Source organism: Lemur catta, chromosome 22, assembly GCF_020740605.2.
Source record: "Lemur catta isolate mLemCat1 chromosome 22, mLemCat1.pri, whole genome shotgun sequence".
Lineage (NCBI taxonomy): Eukaryota > Metazoa > Chordata > Mammalia > Primates > Lemuridae > Lemur > Lemur catta.
In genome coordinates this window covers 7755330-7774792 of record NC_059149.1, presented here as the reverse complement: position 1 = coordinate 7774792, position 19463 = coordinate 7755330, and the positions used below count along the sequence as shown (strand labels likewise).

The 19463-nt window shown below is 39.5% G+C and overlaps 1 protein-coding gene across 2 annotated transcripts in view; it reads right to left on the bottom strand.

Annotated features, from left to right (window-relative positions):
- The window catches only part of LOC123626630 (disintegrin and metalloproteinase domain-containing protein 32-like), a 96973-nt gene that overhangs the window by 54065 nt on the left and 23445 nt on the right, over positions 1 to 19463 (bottom strand). For both annotated transcript variants that reach the window (XM_045535776.1, XM_045535777.1), the window contains exon 6: positions 2492 to 2628. In XM_045535776.1, coding sequence (XP_045391732.1) covers positions 2492 to 2628 — 137 coding nt within the window. The remainder of the gene's footprint in view (positions 1 to 2491; positions 2629 to 19463) is intronic.

Sequence of the window (19463 nt, the reverse complement as noted above, 5' to 3'; positions counted from 1 at the left end):
AACAGAACAGAGCTTTGGAATTAGATAAACCTGTTGACTGATACCAACTCTATGACTTACGGCAAAGTGATTAAATTCTCTAAGTCTCAGTTTTCTCATCTATATTATAGGGATAATACCCATCTACCTCATAGTGTTGTAGTGAGGATTAAATATTATTAAATAATTCAAGTGCAAAATTCAACTCTCTGGCTTATAATGGGTGCCCAATAAATAATTTACTGGTTATAGCATTGATACCTGCTGAAGTTTGGCCACTAATTAACTTATGTATCCAATGTAGAGTCACTTAGGCTGGGTATACTCCAGGGATGTTTTCCTAAACACATTAAATAGAAATTATAATACTTACCTTATTTACATGCCATCTTTGAGAATGAACATAATGTGTGAGATGTACTATGGAAATGCAAAAGAGTTATAGATATATGGTATGGTTAGATTTTTTTTTTTTTTTTTTTGAGACATTGTCTCACTTTGATGCCCGGGCTAGAGTGAGTGCCGTGGCGTCAGCCTAGCTCACAGCAACCTCAAACTCCTGGGCTTAAGCGATCCTACTGCCTCAGCCTCCCGAGTAACTGGGACTACAGGCATGCGCCACCATGCCCAGCTAATTTTTTCGATATATATTTTCAGTTGTCCAGATAATTTCTTTCTATTTTTAGTAGAGACGGGGTCTCGCTCAGGCTGGTCTCGAACTCCTGACCTCCAGGGATCCATCTGCCTCGGCCTCCCAGAGGGCTAGGATTACAGGCGTGAGCCACCGCGCCCGGCCAGTATGGTTAGATTTTGTAAAAATTAAGGTAACACCCTACACATATCACCACAAATTTGTAAGAAATTGAAGATTATATTTGAAATCATATTAAACATTATTTTTTATAAAGTACCATATGAATGTAAAGGTTTATTAATACAGATTCAAAACCCAGGTCTGCCACAAACTAGCTCCCTGAGTAAGGGTAATTATCTTTCTGTAATTCAGTTCTCATCTGTAAGGATGGGAATAGTAGGACCTGCCCTACAGGGATGTTGTGAGAATCAAATGAGTTAATATATGTAAAATGCTTGAAATGGTCTCTAGCATATAGTAACTACAATGTAATATTTGTTAACCTTATCATCAATATGCTAGGCTTTGAGTGTCCTACGCAAAACATCTTGTCATAGCATACTTGAGAATAGCTGACCACATGAACAGTAAGCCCAAACTATTTATTCTCATATTGTTGTGATTTATCTATATGGATATATATGCTGATTATATATCCGTATATATATATATATATATATATGTACATATATGGATATGTGTGTATACACATATAATTCCTTTTAGAGCTAATTTATAATTATGTGTGTATGTGTATATTTATACACATGTATATGTTTGAGTTTGAGCTATTTTTAGAATATAAGAGTTAATTAACCCTTAGGAGGTGCTTAGAAGTAACCCTGAAAATAATGTTTTCAAAAATTAATTCCTTATTCTCACTTTTAACTTTTGATTATTCTTCAGCAATGAATAGCTTATACCTATCATAGGCTATTACAAACAGAAAAAGTGTAAAACACTAAGGACACCTGCAGTAGCTCTTGTCTGATATACTATTTTGAGAACACTGGAAAATATACAAATCATTGTAGCTAATCCATCACATACTTAAACAATTTTACAGTTTAGAAACATTTTCCCATTTTATTTTCTCATTTTATTCTTAGATAACCCTGTGAACTAAGAGAATAGGCAATAATTATTCCCATTTGAAGATGATAAAAGTAAATCTAAGCAAAGTCAAGTAATTTCTCCAGTCATACAAATATTATACATATATTTTTACTGACCAAAAAGGGTTTTATTATATGTATAAGGTAGCTCTATTCAAAACTGCTTTCAAAAGTAAAGTTCTTTCTCATAAACTAAAATAGCATATGCATATTTAGACTAATCAAATTTGGTATATGTATACCATGGAGTCCTACTCAGCCATAAAAAAGGATGAATTAATGCCTTTTGCAACAATTTGGGTGGGACTGGAGACCATTCTCCTAAGTGAAGTATCTCAATAATGGAAAAATATTATATATTGAATGTTGGTCTCCAACTAGGACTTCTTATTCTTTTGGGTATTAATTTATTCACATCAAACTATTCTAAAATCAAAATAAAAGATTTTGTCTAAAACAAAGGCCACTTATTATGGCCTTCTGACATATTTTTAAAGGTCCTTACTAAGCGTGTTTATAAAATACACATCTTAAGGAAAATTATTTTGCTAATGAATATTGCAGATTGGGTTTGTTATCCTTGGCTATCTTTAATGGTAAACCTTCCTCCATGTTACTGTTACATTTAAAGTTACATGTTTATATTTTGTAGTGAACATGGCACATTTACAATTAAGTTGTGCTATAATACCAAAAGTTTTCTCTTCAAATGTTTAAAACAAAACAAACATAACTAACAAATAAATTTGTTTAAAAAACTTACATAGCGTCTGGATTCATTATACAGGTGGTTTCTGAACACTGACATTTCTTTGGGTCATCATATGATATTCCCAGACTGAGTGCCAGCAGCTGGGTCACAGTAACTGAAAAGGCCTCCACAGTTGACTCCTTGGGATACTACAACAACAATAACATCAACAACAAGAAAAAAAAATTAGAGAAAAGACAATTCATTGAAGGGTGGTAAAAACTATTTTTCTAATTATGAATATTTTGATTATTTTGTCAAACTCTTAAGAATAGGGAGATATAGTTCCTTGAGCAGCTGAAACTCTTGGTATTAAGTTTTACTGAACTGCAAACGTAATGAGTCTATGCCAAGCATTGCCATAATTTAACAATTGAACACCTAACATACTTCTTAGGTAGCTACCATAACTATACAAAAGGGCTGTTTTTGATGAAGAAAATTTACATTAGACTTTTAGATACATGGACTATAATCTTCAATTCACCCAATTTCTTACAATAGCTCTGACATTCATTTCAAATAGTCCATGTGATCTCTTCCCAGTTCTTGAAGTGGCCACATAACCAAGTTACCCAATTTAAGTTGTGCTGTCCACTGCCTGCTGGGACCCTCACTGACGTAGTGACTGGTGTCAAGAGAAACCACAGAAAGCAGATCCTGTAGATAACATTCCTGGATTAGGCTGCTCGTGTATTTAACACATGTACAGATAACGCCCTTGCTGAGGAGAAATGGGATACTGGTGATTCCTGGTATGCAATGACATCATGATTTCTCAAATTATCACCAACGCTGGCATAGGATAAGGGGTAGGAGAGGGCCAAGTTGTCAGGAATATCAAGACACTTAATTGCTAAGGTGACAATAGCAATAATAAAGATTTTGGTGTTAATTGTTTTCTTATGACAGCCGTAAAGGATGCACATAATGAACAGTAGAAAAGGAAAGCTGTGAATGAGCAACTGAAAATGCAAATAGGTGATCAGACACTTCTGCAGCAGTACTAAAATAACTCCTCATCGCCTGTAGTTGTGGACTGACATGGCTGAGGACCAAGCCCAAATCCCCCAGATTAGGTAGGGAAATCATCATAATCTGAAACTTGGGATTGGAACAGTTAGAGCAACATGGACAAATAGCCCTGTACTCCCCTTGCCAGCAGAGGAAGCTCTCTCCAAACAACAAGAGAGCCTGTGCACTAAAGAAACAAACAATTCTAATGGCAATACCTGGGACATTTGTCTCACTACCCCTCATTGCCTCCAGATCCATATTAAGAATTGAATCCCAACATGGTCTTGAAGGAGAAATATAAATGTCCTGCTCTGGGAGGGGCTAATTTATACTTTGAAAGAGATTGATCAAAGAGTAGGAAAATAGAAGACTGGACTGGAATAAATTTATTGAAATGGGTGACTCGCCTGGGATTTTATTATTTTATGTGTTGAGTAAAAGCAGAAGTCATGTTAGTATTCTACCAGGATGGCTAATTGAAGTTGGACTTAATAGTAGCCTACTGTCGGGGAGGTCAAAATACTAGAACTACCCTGGCATACTGTATGGTTAAGAAGTGCTGAGTTTCAGGAATATGGCAACATTGAGTGAATCCATTCCATGAAACTCGTTGGGTAACTTATCCTTAAATAAACCTCCAGGGAGGGCTAGGAGGATACCTCCTTCACCAAGACATGAAGAAATATTTCGGTGAAAGGCACACTGATATCACCAGAAATCTCTGAGTGATTGTATTTTTCAGAGTGGGGATGATGGTGGAAGATAGTGCAATGGAACTTGGTTCTCTGAAATCAATGAGAATAATGGGACTGGGAGTGGTATAGGCCATGTGGCAGGGCTTAACAGAGACATGGTAGTTGCAATTACCACAATAAGCTAGAGGGACTTAGACATGATCAAAGTATATTGGCCCACAGGGATTGTGGTAATTATTTCAGAGACCCTAAAAATGAAAAAATATATGGGCATGACACTGACGGTGTTCTTGACATTCTAGGTCTTGTGGCAACAACTTAACATGAGTTGCTGTGACACAGATTCCCAGACCTAAACCAGTTCACAACCTCAGAGATTCTCGACTGAAGAGAGTGCATTTGAGGAAGAAGCCTGCCATGCAGTTGTAGATGAAACTATGCCTATTCCCTCAAGCCTTCTCCAGAGGGATCTATGGCCATTGACTAGAATGACTGTGCACACAAGAAAAGAATGTATCTAGGACTTTGGGGGCTTACTGTATTCACAGTCAGAAGTGAAGTTACCCTGGAAAACTGAGTATCACCTTAGTCCACTGGTCAAAGTGGAGGCTTATGGAGGTAAGGTGGTCAGCAGGGTCTTGTTTCAAGTTCATCTAACAGTGAATACAAAAGAACTGCAGATACATCCTATATTATTTTCCAAATATCAGAATTATGGATGGAATAGAAATACTAGCACACACTGGTCCCCGACCAATGTAGCAAGAGCTATTGTGAGACAGAAAGACCAACAGGAAGGTCCTGAAACCGCTCCCAAGATGATAAATCATAAGTAATATGACATCCCTGGGGGAATTGCATAGTTTAGTGCCACCATCAAAGTTTGAAGTTGTAGGAGTAATGGTATGTATCACGTCATCATTTAGCTTGTTTTCCTGGCACAAAAGCCAAATGAAAGATGGAGAATGACTGTAGATCATTGCAAACTTAACTCAGTGGTGATGGCAATCACACTGGCAATTCCCAGTGTGGTATCTTTACTGGAGTAAATCACCACAGCCTCTTGCAACTGATATGCAGCAAATGACCTAGAAATTCCCCCCTTTTTATCCATCAGTAGCAAAAACAATCAAGAGCAGTTTGCCTACAACAAGGGGGTAGTGGTATGGGATCAGTTACCTTGCCTCATGGCTATGTCAGCCGTCCTCTCCTGCTCTCTGTGACAATACAGACCAGAGAGACCTTTATTGTACAGCACACAAAACATCACACTGGCTCGATTATCTTGCTGACAACATGCTTACTAGGCTTGGTGTGCAGGAAGCAGCACATATCACAAATGTTTTAGTCAAATAATTGCATGCTGGTAAGTTGGAGATAAATTCTCAAAGTTCAGTAGCCTACCACAGTGGCTAATTTCCTGGGGATACAGACATATCAGGGTATCCCTTCTAAAATTAGACAAGTTTATGTACTTTACATAGCCCCCTACAACAAAAGAGGAACTATGTTTGATGGCCTTATTTGGATATCATTGCAACATACGCCATGTTTGGATATGCCGCTCTGAATCATTTGCCAGTTATTACATTAGCAGCTCCCGGCTTGACACTTGCCTCAGTAAAGGTTGACAACCTGACCATTAGCACAAAGTGGCCATCACCCAAATGTCTCATCATAATGTAGATGTTGTTTCATCCACAAACCATAAAGGTGGATGTTCACAGTAACACCACATTGGACAGGTCTAGAAAGAACAAGTAAACTGCACAAGCAGGTATCTCAGACTCCCATGGTACCAACATGTTCCCTTTGCTGTCTCTCCCACAACTCAATTGCTCTTTGTGACACTGAATAGACACCCGTTGTTAAAAGAGGAGGAAAAAGCATGGACTTGGCCTATGACTGTATGGGCAAGACATGATAGCAGCAGCCAGAAGTGGTATCACTGCCTTAGTGAATAGACTAAGTGGGCATAAGTCCAGGCAGTACCTCTGGTTGTCCACTTTGCTAAGAGACGGCCTGAGGTACTGATTCACGGGCAGTTGACAATGGGTTCACCAGGTGGTCAGAAACTGGGAAAGAATAAGGTTTGTTGGTTACAAGGAAGTCTAAGGAAAAGATAAGAATATAAGTATATAAACCTCTCCTATCCTACAATATCCTCTGTAGAGCCTCAAACATCAGGTCGGCAAAATCCACTCAGTGAATGTCAATCACATTCATTTTTCCCTGGACACCTCAGTGCTTACTCAAAAGACCAATGAATTGAAGTCGCCATGGCTGCAGAGGGCAGCTTTACATGAGCTCAACAAACTCCTCTTACTGAAACTGACATGGCTTTCTACACAACTAAGCACCGTGTCTGCCATCAACATCCCACCTGCGGATCAGGAGACCCCACCACGGCACTATGTCCCTGCTGGATTAGCCAGTCAACTGGAGACAGGGTTACTGCAATGGGCCATTCATTCGCTCAAGGGGTGATGACCTGTCCCCACATATTCCAGGTATAGATTTTCTTTGCCCTTCTGTAGTGTTTCCACCAGCACCACAATCATGTACTTACAGAATGGCTTCCACATCACCACACAGTATCACTTCTGACCAGGGTCACATTTTGTGGCACAGTATTTATGGAAATTGTTTCATTACTATAAGATTTACTTATCACCTGTCCATAATCAAGAAGCAGCTGGCTTAATAAAAGGTAAAATGACTGGCTAAAGACTCACTTGTGGCCCAGCTAAGGGACAATATCCTGAGAGTTGAGAAAGATGTTGTCAATGAATTTAAAAATATTCTAAGATGGCCAACTAGAGACAAAGTTTGTTGGATCATCCCAGCAGGAGTTGAGGATTGGACTGAGGAGAGTGGAGAGTGATTATTGCTCAGAAGTGGACCACGGGGACAGACACCAGTGGAGTGTGGGAACACCACCAGAAGGAACTGAGCAGCTGAGAGAGAGGAGGATAGAAAGGGGAAATCAATTGGAACTAATTCCAGGGAGTTCCGGAGCCCAGGAAAAGAGTAAGGGGTTCCCCCCTACCAACCTTGGTGTCTCAGGCTAGGAATGGGACACAGGGTGCTCATCCTACAGGGGAGTGCTGCGTTAGAGCAGAGAGCCTGCATTCCTGCATCTGGATGCCTCCTCTTGTGCACCTCCTCCACTCCTGGCATCTCAGGAAGTAATTCTGGCTGAAGCTGCTTGCAACCATGTTCCACACCCACCCCATAGCACCCAGCAAAGCACCTTGCACTGAGTGACTTGGCTCCCGGCAACGGGAGCACACTTCTAGCCAAGCCTGCCTCGGTCAGCAGAGCTGCCATGTTTGCTGGGAAAGGAGGATGGTTGCACTGCTGCAGCCACCGCTTGGAGAGGATAGCGGATGGGTGCCCTCCTCAAACTCAAGAGTGGTGCAGGAAGTCTGCAGCCCCTTCTCCAAACCATAGCAGTCACTGAAGTTCTCTGTGCTGAGTGAGCTGCTTTCAGTGCTAGGGATATGTTTGCACCCCCAGCCAGCAGGACAACCTCAGTTTGTGATCTTCCTGCCCATAGTTGTTTGGCAGGTTCACCTGCTGATGGTGCAGACGGTAGGGCAGGAAGGTGTAGGGGAGAGATCCCAGTTCCAGGGTCAGGTGGCAAGTGAGAGCCTGTGCCCATCAAGACGGTGTGGAGAAACACAACAGACAAGGGTTATGTGGGTGAGCTCCACCCCATCTCCCCCCAGAGAACCACCATAATGTAGCTTGATGTGCCACTGTGACCCAATTCGCCTAAGTACTGGTTCCCATGGCAAGCGAATGCCTCTGGTGCCACAGGCTGAATCAGAGCAGCTATCCCCAACCCCACTCACTTTAATAGGGAGTTCAGCTTGATCCAAGAGTTCCTTGAGCTGCCACTATTGCCCTGAGGGAGGGTCCCCCTGACAGAGACTTCTGGGGATTGAGAGGCCCACCCACCTCGCCTTAGGGTCTAGTGGCAGAAAAGGGGTGCACAATTGGAGATCCACCTATCTACCAGCAACACGCAGAGACACATGCCGGTGGGCTAGACACATGAACTGTGGGGAAGCTCAAGAGCCTGTGTTGGGCAGAGAGGAAACACAAGCAGACGGACTGGACGAGAAAGTGCCTGGGTTTGTGGACAGGGATGGAAAAACCTGGCTAGAAACCTCAGCAATCCCATGAGTGGGCCCCTCCCAGCCAGAAGCAGTCCTCCAAGCTTGGAGAGAAAGCCCTGAACTCCACATCAGCAGCTCCCTTAGAGGTGACATAAGCAACCTCTGAGCCCCATACATGCTTACATACCCGGGCTCTTGCACTCCAGCTATGATCTATCTTGTTCTTCCCCCAACTCCAGGAGGGAGACAGGGTCCAAGCAACCTCTGAGAGCTACAAGACTGCTCCCAAAGCTTGGGGCATTTTTATAGCCTACGTGGGGGACCAGAACCTACCACAAACACAACAGGTTACCTCACTAACTGGCTCCTCCACACGAGCTACAATCAACAATAGTGGGAATGGGAATAATCCCATAGCTAAACCTAGTGCCTTCCATCATAAGCTATTAGGGAGCAGTGGATTTGTAACCAAAAGTACAATCCACTACCTAGGAGCTTCAGCTGGGGAACCAAATTCACTCCACTCCACTGGGAAGTGGTGAAGACAACAGGTAGAGGTAACCCAACTGGCTGAAACACCCCTAAGGTAATTCAGCACTCCTCTCCCTGGCATTGTCAGGGAACAATTCTTGGGGACTTGGAGAAAGGGCCATAACCAAACCCTAGCATCCCCAGCTCTCGACCAAGAGGCCAGATGAGAAAGACTCATCAGAAGAACTTAGGAAACGAAATATCAGAATGAAAAGTCACCCATCAGAAGAAATTATTAGCTCCTCAGCAACAGATACCAACTTAAATGAAATGGTTAAAATGACAGATGAAGAATTTAGGATATGGATTGTAAGAAAGCTCAATAAAATTCAAGAGAAAATAGACCCCAACACAAAGAAGACACAAAAACAACGCAGGAAGTGAATGAAAAATTCTCTAAAGGAATCGAAGTGTCACCTTGGTATCAAAGCCAGGAAAGGACACAACAAAAACAGAAAACTACAGACCAATCTTGTTTATGAAAATAGATGCAAAAATTCTCAATAAAATCTTAGCAAACTGAGTTAAATTCCACATCAAAAAAAATAATTCATGAGGATCAGGTGGGCTTCATCCCAGAGATGTAAGGATGGTTCACCCTATGCAAATCTATAAAGGTAATTCACCATATAAATAAGAGCAAGAACAAAGACCATATGATCCTCTCAATAGATGCAGAAAAGGCATTTGACAAAATTCAGCACCCTATTATTATAAGGACTTTTAACAAAATAGGCATAGATGGGTCATACCTCAAAATTATTAAAGCCATATTTGACAGACCCACAGCCAACATCATATTGAATGGGGGAAAGCTGAAAGCGTTCCTGCTTAGAACTGGCACCAGACAAGGTCGCCCACTATCTCCACTTCTATTCAAAACAATGATAGAGGTCCTTGCCAGAGCAATCAGATGAGAGAAGGGAATCAAGGTTATTTAAATGGGGGCAGAAGAAGTCAAACTATTGCTTTTTGCTAATGATATGATATTATATCTAAAAAATACCAAAGATTCAACCAAGAGACTCCTGGAATTGACAAATGAATTCATTAAAGTCTCAAAATACAAAATCAATGCACACAAATCAGAAGCTTTCATATATGCCAATAACAGTCAAGCTGAGAATGAAATTGAAGATTCAATGTCTTTCAAAATGGCGTCAAAGAAAATAAAATATATAGGAATATGTTTAACTAAGGAGGTGAGAGACCTATATAGGGAGAACTGAGAAACACTGAGAAAAGAATTTTCAGAGGATGTAAAAAGATGGATAACCTAACATGCTCATAGAACAGCAGAATCAATATTGTTAAAATGTCTATACTACTTAAAGTGATCTACAGATTCAATGCAATCCCTATTAAAATACCAACATCATTTTTCACAGATCTAGAAAAAATAATTATATGATTTGTGTGGCACCAGAGAAGACCCCATATAGCCAAAGCTATCTTACGCGAAAAGAAGAACTTGGGAGGCATCAATCTACCAGACATCAAGCTATACTATTAGCCTATAGTAACACAAATGACATGGTACTGGCACACGAACAGAGACATAGATCAATGGAATAGGACTGAGAACCTAGATATAAAACCATCCTCATATTGTCATCTGATCTTTGACAAAGTAGACAAAAACATACACTAGGGAAAACAGTCCCCATTCAATCAATGGGAAAACTGGATAGCCATATGTAGAAGCCTGAAATAAGATCCACACGTCTCACCTCTCACAAAAATCAACTCAAGATGGATCACAGACTTAAACCTAAGACATGAAAACCATAAGAATTACAGAATAAAATGTTGGAAAAACTCTTATAACATGGCCCTAGGCAAAGAATTTATGAAAAAGACCCCCAAAACAATCACAGCAACAACAAAAATAAATAAATGGGACTTGATTTAATTAAAAAGCTTCTGCACAGCCAAGGGAGCTATTAGAACAAACAGACAACCTACAGAATGGGAGAAAAGATTTTCATGCTACACATATGATAAAGGGCTAATAACTAGAATCTGTACAGAACTCAGGAAAATTAGCAAGAAAAAAATCAAACAACTCCATTCAAAAGTGGGCAAAATACATGAACAGAAACTTTTCAAAAGAAGACAGACTAGTGGCCAAGAAACATATGAAAAAATGCTCAACATCTCTAATCATAAGGGAAATGCAAATCAAAACCACAATGAGATATCACTTAACTCCAATGAGAATGACTTTTATCAAAAAGAAGATATAAGAATGGCTAACAAACATATGAAAGAATGCTCAACATCTCTAATCATCAGGGAGATGCAAATCAAAACCACAATGAGATATCACTTAACTCCAGCGAGAATGGCCTTTATCAAAAAGCCCCAAAACAATACATGTTGGCATGGATGCGGAGAGACAGGAACACTCATACAGTGCTGGTGGGACTGCAAACTAGTGCAATCCCTGTGGAAAGCAATATGGAGATACCTTAAACAGATCCAAGTAGACCTACCATTTGATCCAGCAATCCCATTATTGGGCATCTACCCAAAAGAACAAAAGTCATTCTATAAAAAAGACAACTGCACCCGAATGTTTATAGCAGCACAATTCACAATCGCAAAGATGTGGAAACAACCCAAATGTCCATCAATACATGAGTGGATTAATAAAATGTGGTATATGTATACCATGGAGTATTACTCAGCTATAAGAAATAATGGTGATATAGAATCTCTTTTGTTCTCCTGGAGAGAGTTGGAATCCATTCTACTAAGTGAAGTATCCCAAGAATGGAAAAATAAGCACCACATGTACTCACCATCAAATTGTTTTCACTGATCATCACCTAAGTGCACATTTGGGAATAACACCAATTGGGTGTCGGGCAGATGTGGGGGGTGGGGGGAGGGGATGCGTGTATACCTACATAATGAGTGCGATGCGCACTATCTGGGGAATGGACACGCTTGAAGCTCTGACTCGGGGGGGATGAGGGCCATGGGCAATATACATAACCTAAACTTTTGTACCCCCATAATAAGCTGAAAAAAAAAAGTCCCAAAACAGCAAATGTTGGTGTGGATGCAGAGAGTTAAGAACACTCATACATTGCTGGTGGGACTGTAAACTCTAAACCAAAGTGTATGTGGGGAGTGACGGGGGTTGGTAGGGGAAATTCACAGCTAAATGGAAATGGTGCACATTGTACGGGGGAAGGACACACTTGCAGCCCTGGTGTGGGCAAGGTAAATGCATTTCATGTAACGAAAATGTCTGTACCCCTATAATATAATGGAAAAAAAAGAAATTTCATTACAAATAATTTTTATGATCACTATTCTATGTGCTGAGCAATGCAGGTATATTTATGAAATTTTTATTCCCACTTTAACTCTCAAACATAGTGAATTGCAACAGTATCATTGTTCTACAAAATATTCTTCCTTCTCCATACTTTAAAACTTTAACAATAATGAAAAACAAATGCAATCTCTAAATGCAAATATAAATAAACAATTAAAAACATGCTATCCAGTTAGATTATTTTTAAATGTGTACATTCAAAAAAACAAGATTAAATAATTACATACCAATGCAATTCCTGCAGAATAATGCGTAACACACATTTTCCCATGAAATATTGCTCCCACATAATTTGGATAATCCCTATACCTAAATAAATAAGTACAAATTTATAGTTTATTTTAATGAATCATTTAAGTGTAATATTTCATTTTTGCTAATAATTTAAATCTGTAGTTCCTAAAATCCTAGTCTGAAGCAAATTGAGGTACAATCTTTCCATATGTCCTTAATTGTTTTAAATTTGGAAGCTATTTTAACTGATATTAAGTATTAGTATTAATTATATTAAATACTTTTGATTTCTGAAACATATCCATGGATCCAAGTTTTTGCTGCCTTTACTGTTCTCATTGTTTAGTTGAAGTTACCAAAGACACAATGATTTGATCAAAAACATTTTGTTGAGTGAGAGTGACGAATAGTTTCAAGTCACTCCCATGTAGAAAAAGTTCAGCGGTTTCTCATAGGAATGACTGTATTGCTTCACAGCCAAACATTATGATTTCAGCGTTAAGTAATGACCCATATAAACTCTCATATAATAGCACTATTCTCAGAGCTTTATATGAATTATTCCACTTAATTCTCAAAACAAACCAGTGAAGTAGATATTATTTTTATCCCCATTAAACAAATCAAACATAAGATGGGAAGTGTAAGTAACTCTTTCAAGGTAGCATGATTAAGTGCTACTGAAGGATTTCACCTTAGGCAATTTGAGTCCAGAGCCAATACTCTCAACCACCAAGGAGGCGGGGGGCAAGATGGTGGACCACAAGCACCTCATACTCGCAGCTCTCTGGGAGAGGATGGAAAAATGCTATATATGCTTAACCTACAGATGGACCCTTTTGGAGAGAACATTGCAGATCATGGGAGACACTTAGAGTGAAGGAGATGGGAACGGGGAGTTCCACTCACCAAGACTAGAAGGTACCTGGGGGAGAGCCCTACACATGGAGAAGGGATAAAGGAGAGAGGCCTAGGGCCCCACACTCCCCATGTGCACACTGTGAGTCAAGCTGTGGGGAGCTCCCCCTACCATCACAGGGCTGAATTTGCATCAGACAGCAGGCTCAGAAGGGATCCACTGTTCTCAGTTCCAAGGTCACTGTAGCTAATGCCACTCTTGAGCTCTCAGGTCTGGAGCTCCTGGTCTACACAGGGATCAGCTTCACTGTGGCTGTCCCTATATCACCCTTTACAGGACAGGGAAGGAAGCAGGGAGAGCAGATGCATTCTCATGCCCTCACCACCAGAGAACTCACACAGAGATCAAGGGGGATCCCATGGTAGTAGCCTTGGCAGGACATGTGTGGGGAGAGAGTCCCGGTCATCCAGCAGGCCATCCCCCACAGCCCCACACCCACACCAGTGGAGCAATCCCCCCAACCCATGCACTACACCATCAAGGCCCATGTCCATGCATTCCCACATGCCGACCAGAGGAAAAAGTGCCCTGACCCTGCATTTTATGTGGAGGTTTGTAGTTCCACAGGCCCAAGCTCAACACAGCAGCCACACACTCCAGCCCAACATACCAATGGATGGACCACATTTTCACAGTCCTGCACATCCTGCGACCTGTGATGGGCCACATCTCTTGGCCTTTTGCACCCGCTGGCAGACCATGCTCCCTACCCTGCAGGCCATGTGGCAGGTCACACAGTCCTGATACCTTTGGCTAGCTCCTACATAGCCTCTCCAAACAGCCACTTTCCCCACCATAGGGAGACCTGGACACAGCAATATCCAATAATGCCCACCGCAGTGGAGGGTGACTCAGGAAGTTCCCTGCTTGAGCTTCCAACAGTGGCCTAGGGACCAACCCTCCACTCCATACAAAGATCCCCCAGCACTGTATCCGGTCCCATGACCTGTCCAGGCACCCACCAAAGTCCCATGATGCACCAAGGCACCTGAGAAGGTCCTGCCATCTACCAGGTGCTGGTCAAGGTCATGCCACCTACCTCTGTAGACAGGGGCTTGCACAGCACCATGCCTGAATTTCCAACAGTAGTCTGGGGACTAATACCAATCCAAATGAATAGCCTCCAGCATCAGCTTGGACTATGAAAACCACAGGGGATTGAGACAATGAAGGAGAACGGCTCTGTTACAGGCTCTCAGTGCATCTGCCAGTCTCCCACTGGATCAATCCTCCAGAGTAAGACACAAAAGCATTACATATAGATGTCTCCTCCTCCTCACAATGTAGGAGAGTTCCCAAGAAAACAGGTGTGCTGCAAACCTATCGGCCCTGAGCTGAGAGAAGAGGTTTCAGATGAGAAGAAACCAGCAAAAAAATTCTAGCAACATGTAAAAACAAGCTAGTTCAACTCCCCCAAAGGATAACAATAGATATTCAGTAACAGAACCCAACCCAAAGGAAATTTCTGAAATGTCAGATATGAAATTCAGAATATGGCTGGCAAACGAATGGAATTGAACAGAAAGTTAAAAGAAGACAAAAAATCAGGATATCAATGAAAGAGTCACTAAAGAGCTAGACAACATACGAAAGGATATAAGAGAACTTAAAATAAATGGAAGAGTCATTTAGGGAATTTTAAAACACAGCAGAAAGCTTCAACAACAGACTATAGCAAGGGGAAGAATCTCAGAGCTTGAAGACAAGGCCTTTAAGCTAATCCAGTCATACAAAGAGACCAGAGAAAAGCAAAAAGACTGAGAAATCACTTCAAGAAATATGGAATTATGCAAAGTGAACTAAAATGAATTATGGGTATCCCTCAGGGAGAACAAGAAAGAGAAAATCTATTTAAGAAAATTATTGAGGGAAACTTTTCTGGTATCACCAGAGATTCAAACATCATGATACAAGATGGTCACAGAACTCTGGGAAGATTTATAGAATCTAAGACATCTCCAAGACACATAATCAACTTGGCCAAAGTCACAACAGAGGAGAAAATTCTACAGGCATCAAGACAAAAGCAACAACTAACTTACAATGGAAAACCCATAGGGCTAAATGCAGACTTTTCAGTGAAGACCTTACAAGCCAGAAGGATTGGGGCTCCATCTACAGACTGTTTTTTTTTTTTTTTTTTTTTTTGAGACAGAGTCTCACTCTGTTGCCCGGGCTAGAGTGCTGTGGCGTCAGCCTAGCTCACAGCAACCTCAAACTCCTGGGCTCAAGCGATCCTCCTGCCTCAGCCTCATAAGTAGCTGGGACCACAGGCATGCGCCACCATACCCAGCTATTTTTTTCTACATATTTTCAGTTGTCCAGCTAATTTCCTTCTATTTTTAGTAGAGATGGGGTCTCACTCTTGCTCAGGCTGGTCTTGAACTCCTGACCTCAAATGATCCTCCCACCTCGGCCTCCCAGAGTGCTAGGATTACAAGTGTGAGCCATCATGCCCAGCCATCTACAGACTTCTTAAATAAAGTAACTGCCAGACTAGAATTTTGTACCTATGAAACTAAGTTTCATAACTGATGGAGAAATAGTCTTTTGCAGACAAGCAACACTGAGGAAATTTGCCATGACCAGACCTGCCCTGTGGGAAATACTCAGAATTGCATTATACATGGATAAGCACAATAGATACCCACCAGTGTAAAATCATCAAAAAGATAAGGCTCACAACTCATATAAATCAATAGCAAAAGAGGGAAGATAAAGCAATAAGGTACTACCCAACACAATGAACAGGACAGCATCCCACATATCAGTTCTATCATTCAAGGTTACCAGTCTCAATGATCCACTCAAAAGACACAGGTTAGCTAAATGGATGAAAAATCACAACCCTAACATCTGCTGTCTCAAAAAAACACATCTAACCTACACGGACTCAGACAACCTCAATGTGAAAGGATGGAAAAAAAAAATATTCTAGGCAAATAGAAACCAAAAGAGAGCCATTCTCATATCAGATAAAATTGACTTTAAATCAACAGTGGTAAAGAAAGACAAAGATGGTCATTACATAATGGTAAAGGAAGCAATTCAACAGGAGTACATAATAATCCTAAACATATATGCACCTAACAAAGGAACCCCCAGATTTGTAAAGCAAATTCTGTTTGATCTAAGCAGACAAATACTAGAATCACAATTGCCAAGGATGGCAATAGTCTACTGTAATAGTTGGGTAGGTCATCAAAGCATAAAATTAATAAACACTGGAATTAAATGGAAGTCTAGAACAAATGGTACTAACAGAAATGTACAGAACATTCTAGCAATAACTACTGAATATATATTTTTCTTAACAGCATATTGGATATTCTCATAGATTGGCCATATCTTAGGCCACAAAACATGTCCTAACAAATTCAATAAAATCAAAATCTTGCCATCTATCTTCTCAGACAACAGTGAAATGATATTAGAATTGAATACCAAGAGAAACACTTAAATCTACACAAACTCATAGAAATTAAACCACCCGCTGCTGAATGATTATTGGGTAACTGAGGAAATTAAGATGGAATATTCTGAACAACAAAGTGGACACAAGCTATCAAAATCAATGGGATTCAGCAAAAACCATACTAAGAGGAAAATTTGTAGGCTTAAATGCCTACATCAGAAAGAATGATTACATATTAACAACCTAATTCTCACAGAATTAGAAACGGAAGAGCAAACCAAACCCAATGTCAGCAGAAGAAAATAAATAAGATCAAAACAGAACTAAACAAATGGAAAAGAAAAAAACAAAGGATCCATGAAAAAAGGTGGTTCTTTGAAAAGAAAAACAAAATCAATAGACTTCTTGCTAGATTAACCAGGAATGGAAGAGAAAGGACCCAAATAATCTCAATCAGAAATTAAAAAGGAGATAGTTACAACGGATACCACAAAAATACAAAATATTATCTGTGAATACTATGAAAATTTCTATGCATATGACCTAGAAATTATAGAGGAAATGAGAAAATTCCTGAAAACACACAAGTTCCCAAGACTAATTTTAGAAGAAATAGAACTTCTAAACAGAGCAATAATGAGGAGAAAGATCAAAGCAGTGATAAAAAGTCTTCCAAGAAAAAAAGGCCTGAACCAGATGGATCCACAACAGAATTCCACCATACCTCTGTCTCAAAAAAAAAAAAAAAAAAAAAAATGAGCAAAGGAACTGAATAGACAATTCTCAAAAGAAGACATATGAATGACTGATACATGAAAAAAATGTTCAACATCACCAATCATTAGGAAGATTCAAATTAAAACCACAACAAGATATCATCTGACACCTGTCAGAATGCCTATTATCAAAAAGATGAAGATACCAAGTACTGGCAAGGTTATGGAGAAAACAGAAGCCTGTGCAGTGTTGGTGAAAATGTAATTAGTAGAATCATTATGAAAAACTGTATGGAAGTTCCTCAAAGAACTAACAGTAGCATTACCATATGTCTAACAATACACTTCCGGATATTCACCGAAAAGCTTTGAAATTAGTATGTAAGAGATGTCTGCATTTCCATGTTCATTGCAGCACTATTCACAATAACAAAGACATGGAATCAACCTAAGTTTTCATCAACAGATGAATAGATGAATGGATTTAAAAAACGTGGTATTTATATACAATGGAGTGCTATTCGTAGCCTTAAAAAAGGAAGAAATTCTGTCATTTGTGACAACGTGGATGGAACTGGAGAACATCATGTGAAGCGAAATAAACCAAAAACAGAAAGATAAATACCCACATGTTCTCACTTATATGTGAAATCTGAAACAACTGAGCTCATAGAAGCAGAGGGTAGAATGGTGGTTATCAGAGGCTGGGGCTGGGTGGAATGGAGAAATGATGATTAACGGGTACAGAGCCTCAGTTACATAGCAGAAATGTTTGATTTTTTTTTGAGATCTATTACATAGCATAGTGAATATAGCTAATAATTTTGTAATATTATTTCAATATCACTAACTAGGTAAATCTCAAATGTTCTCACCACAATGCCAAGTTTGAGGTGATAGATAGGTTAACTATCTTTAATTAATCATATTACATTGTATTCAAAAATCAAAATATCACTATGTGCCCCATAAATACATACAACTATAATTTGTCAATATATAATTTTTAAAATTATGAAAAAGAGGGGCAACCAAAGGGAGCAGAGAGAGGGAGTATATGGAAACTCTCTGTACTTTCTGCTTGTTTTTTCTGTAAAAATAAAACTACTCTAAGGAAGTAGTGAATAGAATGGTAGCTACTAGAGATTGGTCAGGGTGGTGGGAAGGGGTAATGAAGAGGTGTTGGTGAAGGGGTAATTCTGTTTAATAGAAGGAAGAAGCTCTGATGTTCAGTGGTACGATGGGGCAACTATAGTTGTCGATAGTTTACTGTATTTCAGAATAGCTAGAAGTTTTCAAATGCTCCCAACATAAAGCAATGATGAATGTTTCAGGTAAATGAGCATATGTAACATGATCCTTTTTAAAATAAATTGTTTTATCTAAAAAAAAATAAAGTCAACTTTAAAAAAAGAAATTAAATACTTATAAAAATAAATTGCATTTTTATGTATGTTCAAAATATGCACAGAATGTGAAAAACAAATTATTTACATTAGCACAAAAATATCAAAGACCTAAAAATAAATATCAAAATTATCTGTAAGACCTCTGCAGAAAAGTGTAAAGATTTTATGAGAGATTTAAAAAAGGCCTTAAATAAATGGAAGGATGTATCATAATCATTCATTAAAATATTTAACATTACAAATACACATGGATTGAAAGACTCAACATTGTAAACATGTCATTTCTTCCCAAATTGATATATAGCATTATTTTATTCTCTGTAAAAATCCCAACAGGTTGTTTATGGGACTTGACACATGTGTGACAAAAGTGCAAGTTAAATTTGAGGCAAAACTGGCTATTCATATGGCAAAAACTAAAACTGTACCTCTCTTTTTTACTATATAAAAATTAGCTGAAGATATATTCAAGACTTAATCATAAAAAGTAATAATATTAATCCTAAAAAAATCTAGCAGACTAAAATCTAGGGCACTGAGAGACCTTCTTCACTGTACAGGAAACCCCCAAAGTA